Source organism: Entelurus aequoreus, linkage group LG02 (genome assembly GCF_033978785.1).
Source record: "Entelurus aequoreus isolate RoL-2023_Sb linkage group LG02, RoL_Eaeq_v1.1, whole genome shotgun sequence".
NCBI classification, from domain to species: domain Eukaryota; kingdom Metazoa; phylum Chordata; class Actinopteri; order Syngnathiformes; family Syngnathidae; genus Entelurus; species Entelurus aequoreus.
The window spans coordinates 98549979-98570017 of record NC_084732.1 but is presented as its reverse complement, the minus strand read 5'-3'; the positions used below and the strand labels follow the sequence as shown (position 1 = coordinate 98570017).

General features: G+C 33.2%; 1 protein-coding gene and 1 long non-coding RNA gene across 4 annotated transcripts in view; one reads left to right on the top strand and one right to left on the bottom strand.

The window, feature by feature from the left end:
* The window catches only part of LOC133641759 (protein diaphanous homolog 3-like), a 307291-nt gene that overhangs the window by 172984 nt on the left and 114268 nt on the right, over positions 1-20039 (top strand). For all 3 annotated transcript variants that reach the window (XM_062035759.1, XM_062035742.1, XM_062035751.1), the window contains 2 exons: positions 9361-9486; positions 18998-19161. In XM_062035759.1, the coding sequence (XP_061891743.1) occupies positions 9361-9486; positions 18998-19161 (290 nt within the window). The remainder of the gene's footprint in view (positions 1-9360; positions 9487-18997; positions 19162-20039) is intronic.
* LOC133641775 (uncharacterized) overlaps positions 18926-20039 on the bottom strand; it is a 34809-nt gene continuing 33695 nt past the window's right edge. The window contains exon 3 of the long non-coding RNA XR_009824339.1: positions 18926-19207. This is a non-coding gene — a long non-coding RNA (uncharacterized LOC133641775). The remainder of the gene's footprint in view (positions 19208-20039) is intronic.

The following is a 20039-nucleotide window of genomic DNA, read 5'->3' as shown; positions in this document are numbered from 1 at the left end:
ACTTACTAATTAATAATAACAGTTTTGTTTTGTTTTGTACATATTTATATACAGATTTGAACAATAAGTTATTCACTGAAATATATTTATTAATTGTGGTTCTTACAAAAAATATATCTTATAAATGATAAATAATAAATAAAAAAATTATATATTAATATATATTAATAATATATAATAATAATAATATATATTAATTAAATAATAAATTATAAAATATAAAAGCTAAAATGTCTCTTAAAGCTCTGCCCCTTTAATTAGTGCATACTAAATAATTTAACTTTAGCCTACTACTACAACCATATTATTTACCAGCAACATAAAGTGAAACAGAGGCAGAGGTGTCCTGCCACAGTCAGTAACAAATAAACAGAACACAGTAGTGGTCAAATACAAATAAGGCAACAAGAGAAGTATCCTACACTTCTCTTTTGTAAAGTAAATCTGAACAGCCTATATGGGCATCTACATCAACTATATCAGGGGTCGGCAACCCAAAATGTTGAAAGAGCCATATTGGACCAAAAATACAAAAACAAATCTGTCTGGAGCCTCAAAAAATTAAAAGCCATATTACATACAGATAGTGTACGTGTCATGAGATATAAATTGAATTAAGAGGACTTAAAGGAAACTAAATGACCTCAAATATACCTACTAATGAGGCATAATGATGCAATATGTACATATAGCTAGCCTAAATAGCATGTTAGCATCGGTTAGCTTGCAGTCATGCAGTGACCAAATATGTCTGATTAGCACTCCACACAAGTCAATAACATCAACAAAACTCACCTCTCATGCACAACCTTAAAAGTTTGGTGGACAAAATGAGACAGAAAAAGAAGTGGCATAAAACACGTCCTAGAAAGTCGGAGGTAGTTATACATGTAAACAAACTACGGTGAGTTCAAGGACCGCCAAAATTAGTAGGACAAAACGGCTCTCGCCAAATACTCGAATCAGTGAAGCATGTTTAATATAAACAGTGTGCTTTATAACAATTAGGGAGGTTTGTGTCATGTTTGTCCTCATACAGAAAACCATATTAAAACAAACAAAAAATGTTTTTCCCCTCATCTTTTTCCATTTTTCGTACATTTTTGAAAAAGCTCCAGAGAGCCACTAGGGCGGCGCTAAAGAGCCGCGGGTTGCCGACCCCTGAACTATATGATTTGCCTGAGAAGCTGGACAGGACAAAAAAACAACATAATTTTTATTTTTTTTTAAAAAAAATTTAATTTGTGGCGGACGTTATTCTTTCGTGGCGGGCCGCAACAAATAAATGAATGTGTGGGAAACACTGAGTATGATTCTAGGATTCGGTTCTTCACGTATTGCAGTTGTGCCAAAGGCAGTGTGGGGAAATGAGCTTTGGTGGAAAGCATATTGACTGATCATTCCACACTGGAACATGCAGTGTGTTGATATACATGATCCTTGTGCGTATCGGACCAGGTCTGTTAGCAGTATTTAATGCATTTTAGGTCTGCAGCTCACACCAGTAAGCACAGTCGCACCCCTATTTCCTTTTTTGTCTCAATATTGCAGGGCTTCTAGAAGCAGATCTCCTAATTCCCTCACAGCAAATCATCTCCACTGGAGCTCAGTGTTGTGAGAGGGTGTGTGGATGTGTGCTTCCCAGGCTCATTTACTGCACAGTGGCTTGGCGGAGGACTCAAAAGGTGTCGATGAGGCCATTCCATCTTTTCCAATGTAGCACTTTTTTAGTCTTTGAAATGATCCTATGTCTGCCTCTCATTGATATAAAATCACTCGGGCAAATATCAGTGTTTCCCACACATTCATTTATTTGTGGCGGCCCGCCACGAAAGAATTACGTCCGCCACAAATTTAAAAAAATATTTTTGTATTTATTTTTTTTAAATTTTATTTATTTTTTTTGTCCTTTCTAGCTTCTCAGGCAAATCATATAGTTGATGTAGATGCCCATATAGGCTGTTCATATTTACTTTACAAAAGAGAAGTGTAGGATACTTCTCTTGTTGCCTTATTTGTATTTGACCACTACTGTTTTCTGTTTATTTGTTACTGACTGTGGCAGGACACCTCTGCCTCTGTTTCACTTTATGTTGCTGGTAAATAATATGGTTGTAGTAGTAGGCTAAAGTTAAATTATTTAGTATGCACTAATTAAAGGGGCAGAGCTTTAAGAGACATTTTAGCTTTTATATTTTATAAGATATATTTTTTGTAAGAACCACAATTAATAAATATATTTCAGTGAATAACTTATTGTTCAAATCTGTATATAAATATGTACATAAAGTGTTGTAATTATGTTGTAAAATGGATGGATGGACGTTTAAAACAAAACTGTTATTATTAATTTGTAAGTATACATTTTTTGAGCCTTTTTAGAGAAAATCATATCATTGTAGTAAATTATGCAAATTACTCGATGGTGTCATGGTGACCACGCCCATAGCCACGCCCCCACCGCCACAGGTATCTTGGCAGTTTATGGGAAACACTGAATAGGGTTGTCACCATACCAGTCGATACCGATACCTATGAATTTCTACGATTCCCGATACTTATTCAATTGCACGAAAAAGACGTTGCTCGTCGGGCCACGGAACACTTTTCCACTTTGCATCGGTCCTCCTTAGATGAGCTCGGTCCCAGCTCTGGGTGTTGTTGATAAATGGCTTTCGCTTTGCATAGTAAAGTTTTAACTTGCACTTACAGATGTAGCGACCAACTGTAGTTGCTGACAGTGGTTTTCTGAAGTGTTCCTGAGCCCACGTGGTGATATCCTTTACGCACTGATGTCGCTTTTTGATGCAGTGCCGCCTGAGCGATCCAAGGTCACGGGCATTGACGCTTACGTGTGGTGATTTCTCCAGATTCTCTGAACCTTTTGATGATATTATGGAGCGTAGTTGGTGAAATCTCTAAATTCTTTGCAATAGCTGGTTGAGAAACGTTGTTATTGGACAATTTGCTCACGCATTTGTTGACAAAGTGGTGACCCTCGCCCCGCCCTTGTTTGTGAATGACTGAGCATTTCCTGGGAGCTGCTTTTACACCCAATCATGGCACCCACCTGTTCCCAATTAGCCTGTTCACCTGTGGGATGTTCCAAATAAGTGTTTGATGAGCACTCCTCTACTTTCTCAGTCTTTTTTGCCACTTGTGCCAGCTTTTTTGAAACATGTCGCAGGCATCAAGTTCCAAATGAGGTAATATTTGCAAAAAAAATAACAAAGTTTACCAGTTCCAATGTTAAATATCTTGTTTTTGCAGTCTATTCAATTGAATATAAGTTGAAAAGGATTTTCAAATCATTGTATTCTATTGTTATTTAGCATTTTCACAACGTGACGACTTCACTGGTTTTGGGGTTTGTAAGAACAGCATTGTTCCATAAACTCCAAATGTATCAAAACAAACAATTCTGTGCTTATAAAAATGTTAATAAACATCAATAGTCAACTAGTTTACATTTTAAAAAGAGCAGCAGTGGTGTGGAGCTTTCAAGTGTATAAAACAAATAATAACGTTTTTATTATTTTAATATGGCAGTAGTGTGACGCTAAATTTACGAAGAAAATTAATATGTTTCCATGTATTAGCCGCACCACAGATATATATATACGTTTTGGAATGAGTTATTTACACAAACATATTTTGTAAATGTTGATTTACACACTTTGTTTCCAACTGGTATCTGTAACAGGGCAGTAAAACGGCTGATCAAACAAAACAGAAGTCGTCATCATAGACCCACAATCATAGAAGCTAGCTCTCCAATCAGCTAAACAGCCTCAACAACTCCACAGCGACGTTTTGGTGATTTTACCGAGGATTTTGTGAAACTGAAACGACACAAAAAGAATGCCATTGTAAGTTAATAATACTAACACAGACACTCGTAAGTGTGTTAGCATTAGGGATGATGTTCGAAACCGGTTCTCCCGGTTGTTCGACAAGAAAATAACCGTTCGATAAGAAAAGAACCGATTCCATGGACTCAAATCCCTTTTTGACAACCGGTTCCCGTTATTAAGGCCACTATAGTAAAGACAAAGAGTTGGTTCTTTATTCGAATCCCTGGGAACGAATCCCGTCCCACAAGAAATGCCCTGTGGGACATCACAGGAAATGACGTAGCTCAGTCATTAGACTGAGCTACGTCATTTCCTGTGATGTCACACAAGCAGCAAAAATAATGGACCGGAAAAAACGCCTCAAGGCATGGCTATTCACCTATAGTGATCACAGAGACAGGTTGTTTTTGTGTTACTGTATATACAGTATTTGTTTTTCTAAAAAATCCCACTTAATATACTTTGGGTAACAACAGTCAATATTTATTTATTTTATTTTTGTAGTGGGGTAACAGTCAATATTTATTTATTTATTTCATTTAATTTTTTTCTTATAAAATAAAAGTGAGCTTTTGTTAAACCAAATATTGTGGGGGTTTTTTTCCATACACAACAACCTATCTGGATTCGATAAGAGAATCGATAAGGAATCGGTTCGATAAGAGGATTCGATAATGGGCTCGATCTCGATAATTTCTTATCAAACATCATCCCTAGTTAGCATCGTAGCTAATGATAACAACGCTGGCTTCATTACATTACGATGGCACGCACACGTATGCATGAAAACACTCCTACAGACATCTCACAGAAGTAACAATTCTTTTAGTTTTACTGTAAAATTTACAAACCTTGCTCGGCGTGATAAATGCCCGAGCAGAAACGCTATGGACGGCTTAGAAGACGGAACAGCACTTCTACTTCCGGTTCTAAGCTCTAAACAGACAGGCACTGCAGCGCAAACTCACAAACCCAAAATATGGTGCCATATGTTGCGTCGGACCAGTTCTTCCTCCAAGGGAATCTAAATTACTGGTCAATCCCAAGTTATCTCGATGACATATATGCTGAGTAAGAAGGACCATCAAGATAGAATTTGAATATTTTCTAGTTTACTCCTAAGCTTAGGGAGACCAACTTAATTAATACATTCGTATCGGCTGCGCTAGTTGATCTGGCATTCAAACGGAAAGAGACAACTTCTTGAATCCGCAAACAGCCCCCACCCTCTCCAGAAAGGAACACAGGCTCATTGTTCTACTACAGATAAGATATAAGGGAGTACTCCAACTCCTACATTCCAAGTCTTCAAGGTAACACACACAGTTTACTTGCGGACATAACATGAAAAAATAGAAAGAGTACAAACGGAAAAACACTAGCTGATTCAAACGTGACTATGAATAAAGAAATAACTCTTAAACATATACATTCATTCTCCACAACCCCCCTTCAAATCTTCTCCAAAAGATCTCTCCTACTAGTGCAGGGGTCACCAACCTTTTTGAAAGCAAGAGCTGCTTCTTGGGTAGTGATTAATGCGAAGGGCTACCAGTTTGATACACACTTAAATAAATTGCCAGAAATAGCCAATTTGCTCAATTTACCTTTAACTCTATGTTATTATTAATAATTAATGATATTTACGCTTAATTAAACGGTTTAAAAGAGGAGAAAACACGAAAAAAAATGACAATTCAATTTTGAAACATAGTTTATCTTCAATTTCGACTCTTTAAAATTCAAAATTCAACTGAAAAAAAGAAGAGAAAAACTTTAAAAAATAATTTATGGAACATCATTAGTCATTTTTTCTGATTAAGATTAATTTTAGAATTTTGATGACATGTTTTAAATAGGTTAAAATCCAATCTACACTTTGTTAGAATATATAACAAATTGGACCAAGCTATATTTCTAACAAAGACAAATCATTATTTCTTCTAGATTTTCCAGAACAAAAATTTTAAAATAAATTCAAAAGACTTTGAAATAAGATTTAAATTTGATTCTACAGATTTTGTAGATTTGCCAGAATAATTTTTTTGAATTTTAATCATAAGAAGTTTGAAGAAATATTTCACAAATATTCTTCTTCGAAAAAACAGAAGCTAAAATTAAGAATTAAATTAAATGTATGTATTATTCTTTACAATAAAAAAAAATACATTTACTTGAACATTGATTTAAATTGTCAGGAAAGAAGAGGAAGGAATTTAAAAGGTAAAAAGGTATATGTGTTTAAAAATCATAAAATCATTTTTAAGGTTGTATTTTTTCTCTAAAATTGTCTTTCTGAAAGTTATAAGAAGCAAAGTAAAAAAATACATGAATTTATTTAAACAAGTGAAGACCAAGTCTTTGAAATATTTTCTTGGATTTTCAAATTCTATTTGAGTTTTGTCTCTCTTAGAATTAAAAATGTCGGGCAAAGCGAGACCAGCTTGCTAGTAAATAAATACAATTTAAAAAATAGAGGCAGCTCACTGGTAAGTGCTGCTATTTGAGCTATTTTTAGAACAGGCCGGCGGGCTACTCATCTGGTCCTTACGGGCTACCTGGCGTTGGTGACCCCTGTACTAGAGCAACACTTCTAAAGCACACCCGACATTAAAGTAGGTGCTGTTTTGGTTTTCGAGCAAGCTAGCAATAAACAATCAAACCGTAGTTACATGGGAGAGGGATGGAGGGAGTCAACGTCAATGTCGTCATTGTCAGGGAAGGAAACGAACAGTCCCCGAAAGTCACCACTATGCTTGACCCCCTTCAGCACACATACCACAAACAATAGCACACCTTTTTGGAAAATTCCAGAAATTAGCCACACGTTTTTATAAGCCGCAGGCTTCAAAGCGTAGGTAAAAAAAAGTAGTGTCTACAGTCCAGAATTCACGGGAGGCTAATAAAAAAGCTCAAACATTTTTATTATTTATTCATACCAACATTTCATCCCTCTCGCGTTACGTTACCGCCGTGCACTGATGCTTTTATCTGTGATTTTGGTTGAGTACGTTAATTTAGAGATAAACGATAGGTGACGTGAGGCAAAGATTGCGTTGCACAATAGGTACACAATAGAGAACTAAGTTCCCCCATGGATCCTTGGGTCCACTGGCCCTTTTATACAGCTCCCTCTCATCAGGTCCAGGTGCGCTGATTTGTGATAGTCTGCAGGCTTGCCGGCATGTGGGCGTGAGGCGGCCGTGGGCGCGTCCCGAGGCGCGGCAAGCAGAGCGCGAAGATGAGGAATGCGCCCTGGCCGTGACAATTCCATAAATTAGCCACACGTTTTATAAGCCGCAGGCTTCAAAGCGTAGGTAAAAAAAGTAGTGTCTTATAGTCCAGAATATACGGTAGGCTAATTAAAAAGCTCAAACATTTTTATTATTTATTCATACCTGTGATTTTGGTTGAGTACGTTAATTTAGAGATAAACGATAGGTGACGTGAGGCAAAGATTGCGTTGATGAAGGCTAAACGAGAGGCCTTTGACGAGTTGTCCGAGAGACGGGACGTAAGAAAGGAGACCCCTCGCAGGGGTCGAGGAACGAGGGAGGCAGTGGCGGTCAGAATCCAGAGGGGAACGACAGGAGATCACGACGGGAAAGCGCTGCGGGAGACCGACAAAGGACATTAGACACGGAGGGAAACGCAGAGAGCATAAAGCTTGTGTCGGCTTACGGTACACAATAGAGAACTAAGTTCCCCCATGGATCCTTGGGTCCACTGGCCCTTTTATACAGCTCCCTCTCATCAGGTCCAGGTGCGCTGATTTGTGATAGTCTGCAGGCTTGCGGGCATCTAAGTGGACCCCGACTTAAACAAGTTGAAAAACTTATTCGGGTGTTACCATTTAGTGGTCAATTGTACGGAATATGTACTTCACTGTGCAACCTACTAATAAAAGTCTCAATCAATCAATCAATCAATGTGGGCGTGACGCGGCCGTGGGCGCGTCCCGAGGCGCGGCAAGCAGAGCGCGAAGATGAGGAATGCGCCCTGGCCGTGACAATTCCATAAATTAGCCACACGTTTTATAAGCCGCAGGATTCAAAGCGTAGGTAAAAAAGTAGTGTCTTATAGTCCAGAATTGACAGTAGGCTAATTAAAAAGCTCAAATATTTGTATTATTTATACATACCAACATTTCATCCCTCTCTCGTTTCATTACGGCCGTGCACTGATGCTCTCATCTGTGATTTTGGTTTAGAAAGTATATTTAGAGATAAACGATTGCGTTGATGAAGGCTAAACGAGAGGCCTTTGACGAGTTGTCCGAGAGACGGGACGTAAGAAAGGGGAAAAAGGACTGGTGCAGATTGGCAAGGCCGAGGGATCGTGGTGGGAGGGATGTGCAGCAGGTTAGGCCCATCAAGGACTAAGATGAGAATGTGTGAAGAGAGACATGGGAAGAATATTTAGGACTGATGAATGTTAAACATGAGAGAAGAGTGGAAATTCCGGGCTGACGCGGCTTGAAAGAGGATCCATTACGATAACTCAGTCGGCCTTGATAACGTACCTGTGCAGGTATGCATTTTTAACCGGATTGTTCAATAATGTCTTAGAGCAGGGGTGTCAAACTCATTTTAGCTCAAGGGCCGCACGGAGGAAAATCTATTGCGGGACTGGTAAAAATAACGGCATAATAACTTCAAAATAAAGACCACTTCAGATAGTTTTCTTTGTGTTACTTTGGCCAAAAATAGAACAAGCACATTCTTAAAATGTACACATTTCAAATAATCCTTTTTGGCAAAACGCTTTAAGTTAGTTGAGAATTGTGAGGGGGAAAAAAATGTGCAATGAACTTAGACTTTCTCTCATTATATTTACAAAGCCATTTAACTTTAAGCACTTCCTGTTTTTCATTCTAATGTAATGTAGTCTATAATAAATTATAATAAATAAATGTATCATTTATTTATTCTAGTCTACCAACCCAAGATCATCATAAAACACTCTAGGTGTGTGGCATCCGTACGGTTTTGTCCGTACCTCGTTATTTGGGTCACGGTTCAGTGCCTACCTTAATAATATGGTCATGGATCGGTGTATACCATGGTGATAGGGTCTGAGTTCGCTACGCTGAAATTAGTCGGACAAAACGGCGCTGGCCGCATATTAAACTGTGGGCTTTGTGGTTTGTGTCGTGTTTGTCCTCATACAGAAACCAAATAAAAAACATACTTTTACCCCCATCTTTTTTCCATTTTCATGCATTTTTGAAAAAGCTCCATGGAGCCACCAGGGCGCCGCTAAAGAGCCGCATGTGGCGCTAGAGCCGCGGGTTGCCGACCTGTGGTTCAGTGCGGCAATTGTGTCACGGACCGGTGGTTGGGCACCACTGTTCTACGCCACTGACTTTCTTTTTCTCCGTTTTTTTTACTATATTTTTGAAGCCGTCACAATTCTAATCATACAAATAATTAAGGTGTCGTCTCTCTGCTTCTTTTCCCCGCCGCATCTTTTTTGCTTCTCCCGACGTGCGTGCCGGCCGCCGCAGTGTCTGCAGAGAATGTGGAAAAGAGCCTGAAGCAGATGGAGAAGCAGCTGCTGCAGCTGGAGAAAGACCTCCAGACGTTCTCGTCCCCCGACGACCCCGCCGACATGTTCTTCCCCAAAATGGCTATATCCTTTTGAACGCGTGCACCAGCACATGGCGCTCTCGGTAGGTAAAAACCTGATGATCCGCCATGCCTGCGTTTAACTCTGCAAATTAGCAGGAGGCCCCCCATTGGACGATTGCTGCATGCGTGATTATGGTTCATCTGGCAACAACCAGCGGCTTCTCATTAAGGTCAGACAGTTAGCAACAGCATGGGGAAACATGGCTGAAACGACCCATACTACTGGGTTATTAAAAAGTGCAAAACCGGCGTGAAAAATGTCAATCTCTCGTCATCAGTACAAGTGTTAGAACATTTACAGAACATTGTGTAAATGATGCAGAACAGAGGTGTCCAAAGTGAGGCACATTTTAAAAACTATTACAGTAAAAAACATTAAAGAGTGTAATAAAAGAGCAAAAACAGGTGAAATGTAACAAGAAAAGGTTGCAATGTTGACTCTAATAACACAAAACTGCTATCATGCTGTTTATACCTCAAAGATATCATTAAAATCAATGTTATGAATTATTGATCTATTTAAGGTTCCTATTATTTTAAATAGAGATGTGTTTTTTATGTTGATTTAATTTAAAAAAAAAAAAAAAAGATACCGATAATAAAAAAAACGATACCGATAATTTCCGATATTACATTTTAACGCATATATAGGCCGATATTATCGGCCTGCCGATATTATCGGCCAATATATGCGTTAAAATGTAATATCGGAAATTATCGGTATCGTTTTTTTTTTTTATCGGTATCTTTTTTTTCCCAACTCTTAATTACCGATACAGATATCAACCGATACCGATATATACAGTCGTGGAATTAACACATTATTATGCCTAATTTGGACAACCAGGTATGGTGAAGATAAGGTACTTTTTAAAAAAATTAGCAAAATAAGATAAATAAATTAAAAACATTTTCTTGAATAAAAAAGAAAGTAAAACAATATAAAAACAGTTACATAGAAACTAGTAATTAATGAAAATGAGTAACATTAACTGTTAAAGGTTAGTACTAGAGATGGCCGATAATATCGGCAGGCCGATATTATCGGCCGATATATGCGTTAAAATGTAATATCGGAAATTATCGTTATCGTTTTTTTTTATTATCGGTATCTTTTTATTCCCAACTCTTAATTACCGATACCGATATCAACCGATACCGATATATACAGTCATGGAATTAACACATTATTATGCATAATTTGGACAACCAGGTATGGTGAAAATAAGGTACTTTTAAAAAAAAATTATAAAATAAAATAAGATAAATAAATTAAAAACATTTTCTTGAATAAAAAAGAAAGTACAACAATATAAAAACAGTTACATAGAAACTAGTAATTAATGAAAATGAGTAACATTAACTGTTAAAGGTTAGTGCTAGAGATGGCCTGCCGATATTATCGGCCGATATATGCGTTAAAATGTAATATCGGAAATTATCGGTATCTGTTTTTTTATTATCAGTATCGTTTTTTGGTTTTTTTTTTTTATTTTTTTATTAAATCCACATAAAAAACACAAGCTACACTTACAATTAGTGCACCAACCCAAAAAAACCTCCCTCCCCCATTTACACTCATTCACACAAAAGGGTTGTTTCTTTCTGTTATTAATATTCTGCTTCCTACATTATATATCAATATATATCAATACAGTCTGCAAGGGATACAGTCCGTAAGCACACATGATTGTGCGTGCTGCTGCTCCACTAATAGTACTAACCTTTAACAGTTAGTTTTACTAATTTTCATTCATTACTAGTTTCTATGTAACTGTTTTTATGTTGTTGTACTTTCTTTTTTATTCAAGAAAATGTTTTTAATTTATTTATCTTATTTTATTAATTTTTTTAAAAAGTACCTTATCTTCACCATACCTGGTTGTCCAAATTAGGCATAATAATGTGTTAATTCCACGACTGCATATATCGGTTGATATCGGTATCGGTTGATATCGGTATCTGTAATTAAAGAGTTGGACAATATCGGAATATCGGATATCGGCAAAAAGCCATTATCGGACATCCCTAATTTTAAATCAAATATTTAATTTGGAACATTTTAGGAGAAAAATGTTGCATATTTTGTGTGTTTGCCATACAAAACTAAGTTTTCCATGACAAAAAGTGCTTAAAACAACAAAAAATTAAAACTAGATGTGAAGATCTAAATATTTAAGAATTCAAAGATTACATATGACTGTTTTTTAACACTTATGAGTATTTGTATATGGGAATTTTAGTGGGATGTTTTTTTAACTGTCATTGCTCAAAAAATAACAATAAATCAAAATCAATGTTGTTATGAATTATTGACATATTTAAGGCTCCAATTACTTCACATCAAAAAGTCAATTTTGAACATTTTAGGGGGAAAATGTTGCATATTTTGTGTGTTTGCCATTAAAAAAAACTAAGTTTTCCATGACAAAAAGTGCTTAAAACAAGAAAAATAAATAAATAAATGTGAAGATCTGAATATTTAGGCGTTCAAAGTAAAAAAAAATAATAATAATTTTTAACACTTTTATGAGTATTTTTTATATGATACTTTTAGTGGGATATTTTTTTAACTGTCATTGCTTAAAAAATAATTATAAATCAATGTTGTTATGAATTAATGACCTATTTAAGACTCCTATGTTGCATCAAATATTTAATTTTGAACATTTTAGGGGGAGAATGTTGCATATTTTGTGTATTTAAGGCTCCAATTACTTCACATCAAAAAGTCCATTTTGAACATTTTAGGGGGAAAATGTTGCATATTTTGTGTGTTTGCCATAAAAAAAACTAAGTTTTCCATGACAAAAAGTGCTTAAAACAAGAAAAAATTAAAACTAGATGTGAAGATCTAAATATTTAAGAATTCAAAGATAATGTATGAGTGATTTTTAACACTTTTATGAGTATTTGTATATGGGAATTTTAGTGGGATATTTTTTTAACTGTCATTGCTCAAAAAATAACAATAAATCAAAATCAATGTTGTTATGAAATATTGACATATTTAAGGCTCCAATTACTTCACATCAAAAAGTAAATTTTGAACATTTTAGGGGGAAAATGTTGCATATTTTGTATGTTTGCCATTAAAAAAACCAAAGTATTCCATGACAAAAAGTGCTTAAAACAATAACAAATGAATGTGAAGATCTGAATATTTAAGCGTTCAAAGTAAAAAAAAATAAAAATAATTTTTAACACTTTTATGAGTATTTTTTATATAATACTTTTAGTGGGATATTTTTTTCAACTGTCATTGCTTAAAAAATAATTATAAATCAATGTTGTTATGAATTATTGACATATTTAAGGCTCCTATGTTGCATCAAATATTTAATTTTGAACATTTTAGGGGGAGAATGTTGCATATTTTGTGTGTTTGCCATACAAAATTAGGTTTTCTATGACAAAGTGCTTACAACAAGAAATAATACAAATTATAATCAAATTTTAGTGGGATATTTTTTTAAACTGTCATCGCTCAAAAAATAATGTTGTTATGAATTATTGATATATTTAAATTTCCAATTACTTTACATCAAATATTCCATTTTAAACATTTTAGGGGGAAAATGTTTCAAAAAAAAAGGTAAGTTTTCTATGACAAAAAGTTGATAAAAAAACAAAGAAATAATAGAAAATATAATATCTAAAAATTTAAGCTCTGAAAGTAAAAACATAAACAATCATGTATAACTTGTATTTAACACAAATGAAAGGGACCTTTTTTGATCCCTGACAATTTTTGTTGTTTTTTTTATTATTGAAAAAATATATATAGACTGTATAATAAATCACAATCCATGTTGTTATGAATTATTGATGTATTTAAGGCTCCTATTATTGTACATCAAATATTTAATTTTGAATATTTTAGGGGGAAAATGTTGCATATTTTGTGTGTTTGCCATACAAAACTAAGTTTTCCATGACAAAAAATGCTGAAAACAAGAAAAAATAAAAACTAGATGTGAAGATCTAAATATAAAGAAATAAAGAATTCAAAGATAACGAATGACTTATTTTTTTTATGACTGATTTTTAACATTTTTATGAGTATTTGTATATGAGAATTTAAGTGGGATGTTTTTACTGTCACTGCTAAAAAAAATAACAATAAATCAAAATCAACGTTGTTATGAAATATTGACTTAAATAACGTATTTAAGGCTCCAATTACTTCACATCAAAAAGTCCATTTTGAACATTTTAGGGGGAAAATGTTGCATATTTTGTGTGTTTGCCATAAAAAAACCAAAGTATTCCATTACAAAAATTGCTTAAAACAAGAAAAAAAATAAAAATAAATGTGAAGATCTAAATATTTAAGCGTTCAATGTAAAAAAAAAAAAATACATTTTTTTTTAACACTTTTATGAGTATTTTTTATATGATACTTTTAGTGGGATATTTTTTTTAACTGTCATTGCTTAAAAAATAATTATAAATCAATGTTGTTATGAATTATTGACCTATTTAAGGCTCCTATGTTGCATCAAATATTTAATTTTGAACATTTTAGGGGGAGAATGTTGCATATTTTGTGTGTTTGCCATACAAAATTAGGTTTTCTATGACAAAGTGCTTACAACAAGAAATAATACAAATTATAATCAAATTTTAGTAGGATATTTTTTTAACCTGTCATTGCTCAAAAAATAACAATAAATCAAAATCAATGTTGTTATGAAATATTGACCTATTTAAGGCTCCAATTACTTCACATCAAAAAGTCAATTTTGAACATTTTAGGGGGAAAATGTTGCATATTTTGTGTGTTTGCCATGCAAAACTAAGTTTTCCATGAAAAAAAATGCTTAAAACAAGAAAAAATAAAAACTAGATGTGAAGATCTAAATATTTCAGAATTCAAAGATAATGTATGAGTGATTTTTAACACTTTCATGAGTATTTGTATACGAGAATTTTAGTGGGATATTTTTTTTAACTGTCATTGCTCAAAGAATAATAAATCAAAATCAATGTTATGAAATATTGATCTATTTAAGGCTCCTATTATTTTACATCAAATATTTAATTTTGAACATTTTAGTGGGAAAATGTTGCATATTTTCTGTTTTTGCCATAAAAAAAACAAAATTTTCCATGACAATATGCTTAAAACAAGAAAAAATTAAAACTAGATGTGAAGATCTAAATATTTAAGAATTCAAAGATAATGTATGACAGATTTTTAACACTTTTATGAGTATTTGTATATGAGAATTTTAGTGGGATATTTTGTTAACTCAAAAAATAACAATAAATCAAAATCAATGTTGTTATGAATTATTGATATATTTAAGGCTCCAATTACTTCACATCAAAAAGTCCATTTTGAACATTTTAGAGAAAACTAAGTATTCCATGATAAAAAGTGCTTAAAACAAGAAAAAATTAAAACCTGATGTGGGGATCTAAATACTTAAGCGTTCAAAGTATTTAAAAGAAAATCTAAGATAATGTATGAGTGATTTTTAACTTTTTTAGGATTATTTTTATATGAGAATCTTAGTGGGATATTTTTTTAACCGTCATTTCTCAAAACATATTGTGTGTTTACCTTAAACAATTAAGTTTTCCATGACAAAAAGTGCTTAAAACAAGAAAAAATAAAAACTAGATGTGAAAAAAAATATCCCACTAAAATTCTCATATAAAAATACGCATAAGTGTTAAAAATCAGTCATACATTATCTTTGATTTTTAAATTTTTATTTTGAACGCTTAAATATTTAGGAGTGATTTTGTGGTGTGTGTGTGTGTGTGTGTGTAATTAATATATATATATATATATATATATATATATATATATATATATATATATATATATATATATATATATATATATATATATATATATATATATATATATATATATATATATATATATATATATATATACATACATTTATTTATTTATTTATTTATTTATTTTCTTTAGGGGACCAGGCAGCATATGTACGCAATAAATGTATTATTTTATACACCGTTTCACACAAACTGTATACGTTTCTTCAACAGAAAACCGCAATAATCGTTTTTTGATGATAAATTCCCCTGAGAAATGTCGTGTGGATGTCTTTGGCAAGGTGAAACATGTATTCACTCTTCCAAGTGCTACAAATATACTATTTGACTACAAAAGCCCAAAATATAATGAGCACTTGTAATGCCACACTCACACTGCTCATTTGGGTCTTCATTCACCAAAAAGGCAGGGATGTTTTGTCACGTTGGGAGTTATTAAGTCCCACTAAGGGCTTTTGTCAAATTGCACTGGTGGTGGAATAGTACAACTTTCAGGAAAAGACTCAATTCCAGTCCAGCACCCTAATACTCTGCTATTGGAGAACTCAAGTTTGGATAAATGACAGGGTTGCGTCTAAAAAAAAAAAAAAAACATCTGGCCTAAAAGCTTCAAGTGTTCCGATCCCTTATCAGCTAAAAACAAGTATCAAGTGATATCGGCTTCAATTTAAAATGCGATACAAGCAGTCCTGCAGCCAGTTAACATCTAAATGTCCTCCAATAAGCACACCATTTATTCCGTTTTACTAAATCCATTTGCAAAATGTAAACATGCTCGGCTACAGGCTACTGGGAGCTAGCAGCTACGCAACAGCTCAGCACACGATAGCACACGAGCTAGACATACGTAATAATTAAAACGGCACATTTTTCAATATAAACATTTCTAAAATAATTACAGTTGCATATTACTTACACATACAACGTCTCCAAGGCAGATTAGAAAGTATCTAGTAACAAACGTGTCCGCATATCGTGAGTTTGACTTAATGGATTATTGTGAACAATAAAAACAAATTACCACTCCTTTTGAATTTAAAGACCGCGTAAGTCCCTTTCAGACAGTTAATAATGTTTTGGAAATGTTCTAATCCAGTAGTGAAACAAAATTGTCTTTCTTCCATTTATTGAAAGGTTAGAACCGTCCAAAAAAAGGCACAGGTCACGCTCATGCCAAGTATGAAAAAAAAAGTGGGCCCTGAGGAAAGAGCGCGTTGTGTTTTTTTACACTGATTACTGGATGGGAGTAATGGGAGCATATGACACAAGGACAGTTTAGACAATGGTGCACTGCTAACTGGAACGAAGAAGCCGACACTTTCAAAATGAGCAACTGGAAGGTCATTCTCTGGTCAGAATGGGCTTTTCACAGTAATACTGCAGTTTATATAAGCACGTACATGTTTTCCATCACAATACTAAGTAGGTTCGTGTTTTGCATACCTGCCATTGTTCTCTGTAGCACTCAATCAAGCTTTTTTGTAACATTCTACATTAAAAATTGTAAGAATTTCTATGATTTGTGCCGATATCGTATGGGGTTAATATCAGATTGGACAAATACTCAAAGCTCCAGTATCGTAGTGGAAGCGACAAAGTAGAAATGGGACAGCAGGTCAGACGTATAATTAACGCCTGGCGGTACAGTAATAGTGTCAGTGAATGAAGATATATATATATATATATATATATATATATATATATATATATATATATATATATATATATATATATATATATATATATATATATATATATATATATATATATATATATATATATATATATATATATATATATATAAATGATAAATAAATAAATATATATATGCAAATATATACGCAATATATACACAATTTGTGTGGTGAATAAAATGAATGCATGCAGATGTACAGTAATAGTCAGTGACTTAATATATACACGGTATATACAAACACATACACAATGTATACACAATATATACACGTATACACACAATATATACAAATATATAAACATACATAGCAAACATATACACAATATATACACACAATATATGCAAATATATACACACGCTATACAATATATACTCAATATATACAAATACATACACAATATATACAAATATATCGACAATCTATACACACAATATATACACAATATATATAAATATATAGTCAATATATACAAATATATACACACCATATACAAATATATACACACTTTGTGTGGTGAATACAATGAATGCATGCATATGTACAGTAATAGCCAGTGACTCAATATATACACAATATATACAAACATATACACTATGTATACACACAATATATACAAATATATACACAATATATAAAAACATATACACACATATACACAATATATACAAACATATACACAATATATATACACAATATATAAACATATATACAAACATATACACAATATATACACAATATATACACACAATATATATAAAGATATATACAAACATATACACAATATACTGTATACACACAATATATACCAACACTTACACAATATATATACACAATACATACAAACATACACACAATATATACACACAATATATACAAACACATACACAATACATACAAACATACACACAATATATACACACAATATATACAAACACATACGATTGTAGCTGAGATAGGCTCCAGCGCCCCCCGCGACCCCAAAGGGAATAAGCGGTAGAAAATGGATGGATGGATACACAATATATATACAAAATATATTCAAACATATACACAATATATACAAACACATACACAATATATATAAACAATATATACAAACATACACACAATATATATACACAATATATACAAATATATATAAAAACATATACACAATATATACACACACTATATACAAACGGATGCACAATATATACACACAATATATACAAACACATACACAATATATATACACAATACATACAAACATACACACAATATATACAAACACATAACCAATATATATACACAATACATACAAACATACACACAATATATACACACAATATATACAAACACATACACAATATATATACACAATATATACAAACATATATACAAACACATACACATTATATATATATACACAATACATACAAACATACACACAATATATATACACAATATATACAAATATATATAAAAACATATACACAATATATACAAACAATATATACAAACATATGCACAATATATACACACAATATATACAAACATATACACAATATATACACACAATATATACAAACATATACACAATATATATACACAATATATATACACTATATATACAAACATATACACAATATATACACACAATATATACAAACACATACACAATATATATACACGATATATACCAACATACACACAATATATACACACAATATATACAAACACATACACAATATATATACACGATATATACCAACATACACACAATATATACACACAATATATACAAACACATACACAATATATATACACAATATATACAAACATATACAGAATATATACACACAATATATACAAACACATACACAATATATATACATGATATATACCAACATACACACAATATATACAAACACATACACAATATATATACAATATATATACACGATATACACACAATATATACACGGTTTGTGTGTTGAATTCCTTGACGTCCAGCCTCACAGCTTCATGAAGGTAGCGCGGGAGCAGCACAGCAAGCTGGTGAGTCTGCACAGCAACATGGAGACTCTCTACCTCAGTCTGCTGGACTACTTTGCTGTGGATCCAAAGAAAACATCCGTGGAGGAACTATTCACCGACCTCAGCAACTTCCGAAGCATGTTCACAGTGAGTGCCTAGTTCATTTACGATCTCACCCTTTTTCAGCTCCTTACTGGAAACACAAAGTCCTCTTTTATTCAAACAGCAAAACCACCACGTGGATATCGCTCAATATTTATCAGCAATTACAATTTGAATCATACATTTAATAGGCATAGTACTGTATAGAGCACGGGTGTCAAACTCAAGGCCCGGGGGCCAGATCTGGCCCTCCACGTCATTTTATACGGCCCGCAAAAACCTGGACATAATGTGTCGATAAAATACTTCATATTTTCTTTCTTATTTTCTTACTAAAGGTATTAGGATTTTTTTAATAGTTTGACAAGGGAAAAAAATAGTGTCCAATATTGCAACAAATATTATATTTAACTTTTTTTTTGTTAAAAATCCAAAAAAAAACTTAAATATCTGCCTAACTTATGATTTCGAAGCAAGTTATCCATCAAATTGTACACCATAAAAATGACCAATGTTGATATATTACTAAGCTTTAGAACTTTGTTGTAAAAATCTCCTTCGGCGTCTGTCCCTGACACCCGCATTTCGTAAGTAATTAAATGACCATAGTAGCTAATTAGATGACCATAGTAACTCATTAGATGACCATAGTAACTAGTATATCATGCAAAAGCACAGATTCCAACCATTGAAATACTTTGTATAGTTGAAGACTTACGGTCATTAGAAAACATCACTGCACATCCAGTGTTTCCCACACATTCATTTATTTGTGGCGGCCCGCCACGAAAGAATTACGTCCGCCACAAATAGATTTTTTTTTTTTTTTTTTTTTTTTTTTTTTGTCCTGTCCAGCTTCTCAGGCAAATCATATAGTTCAGTGGTCCCCAACCACCGGGCCACGGCCCGGTACCGGTCCGCGG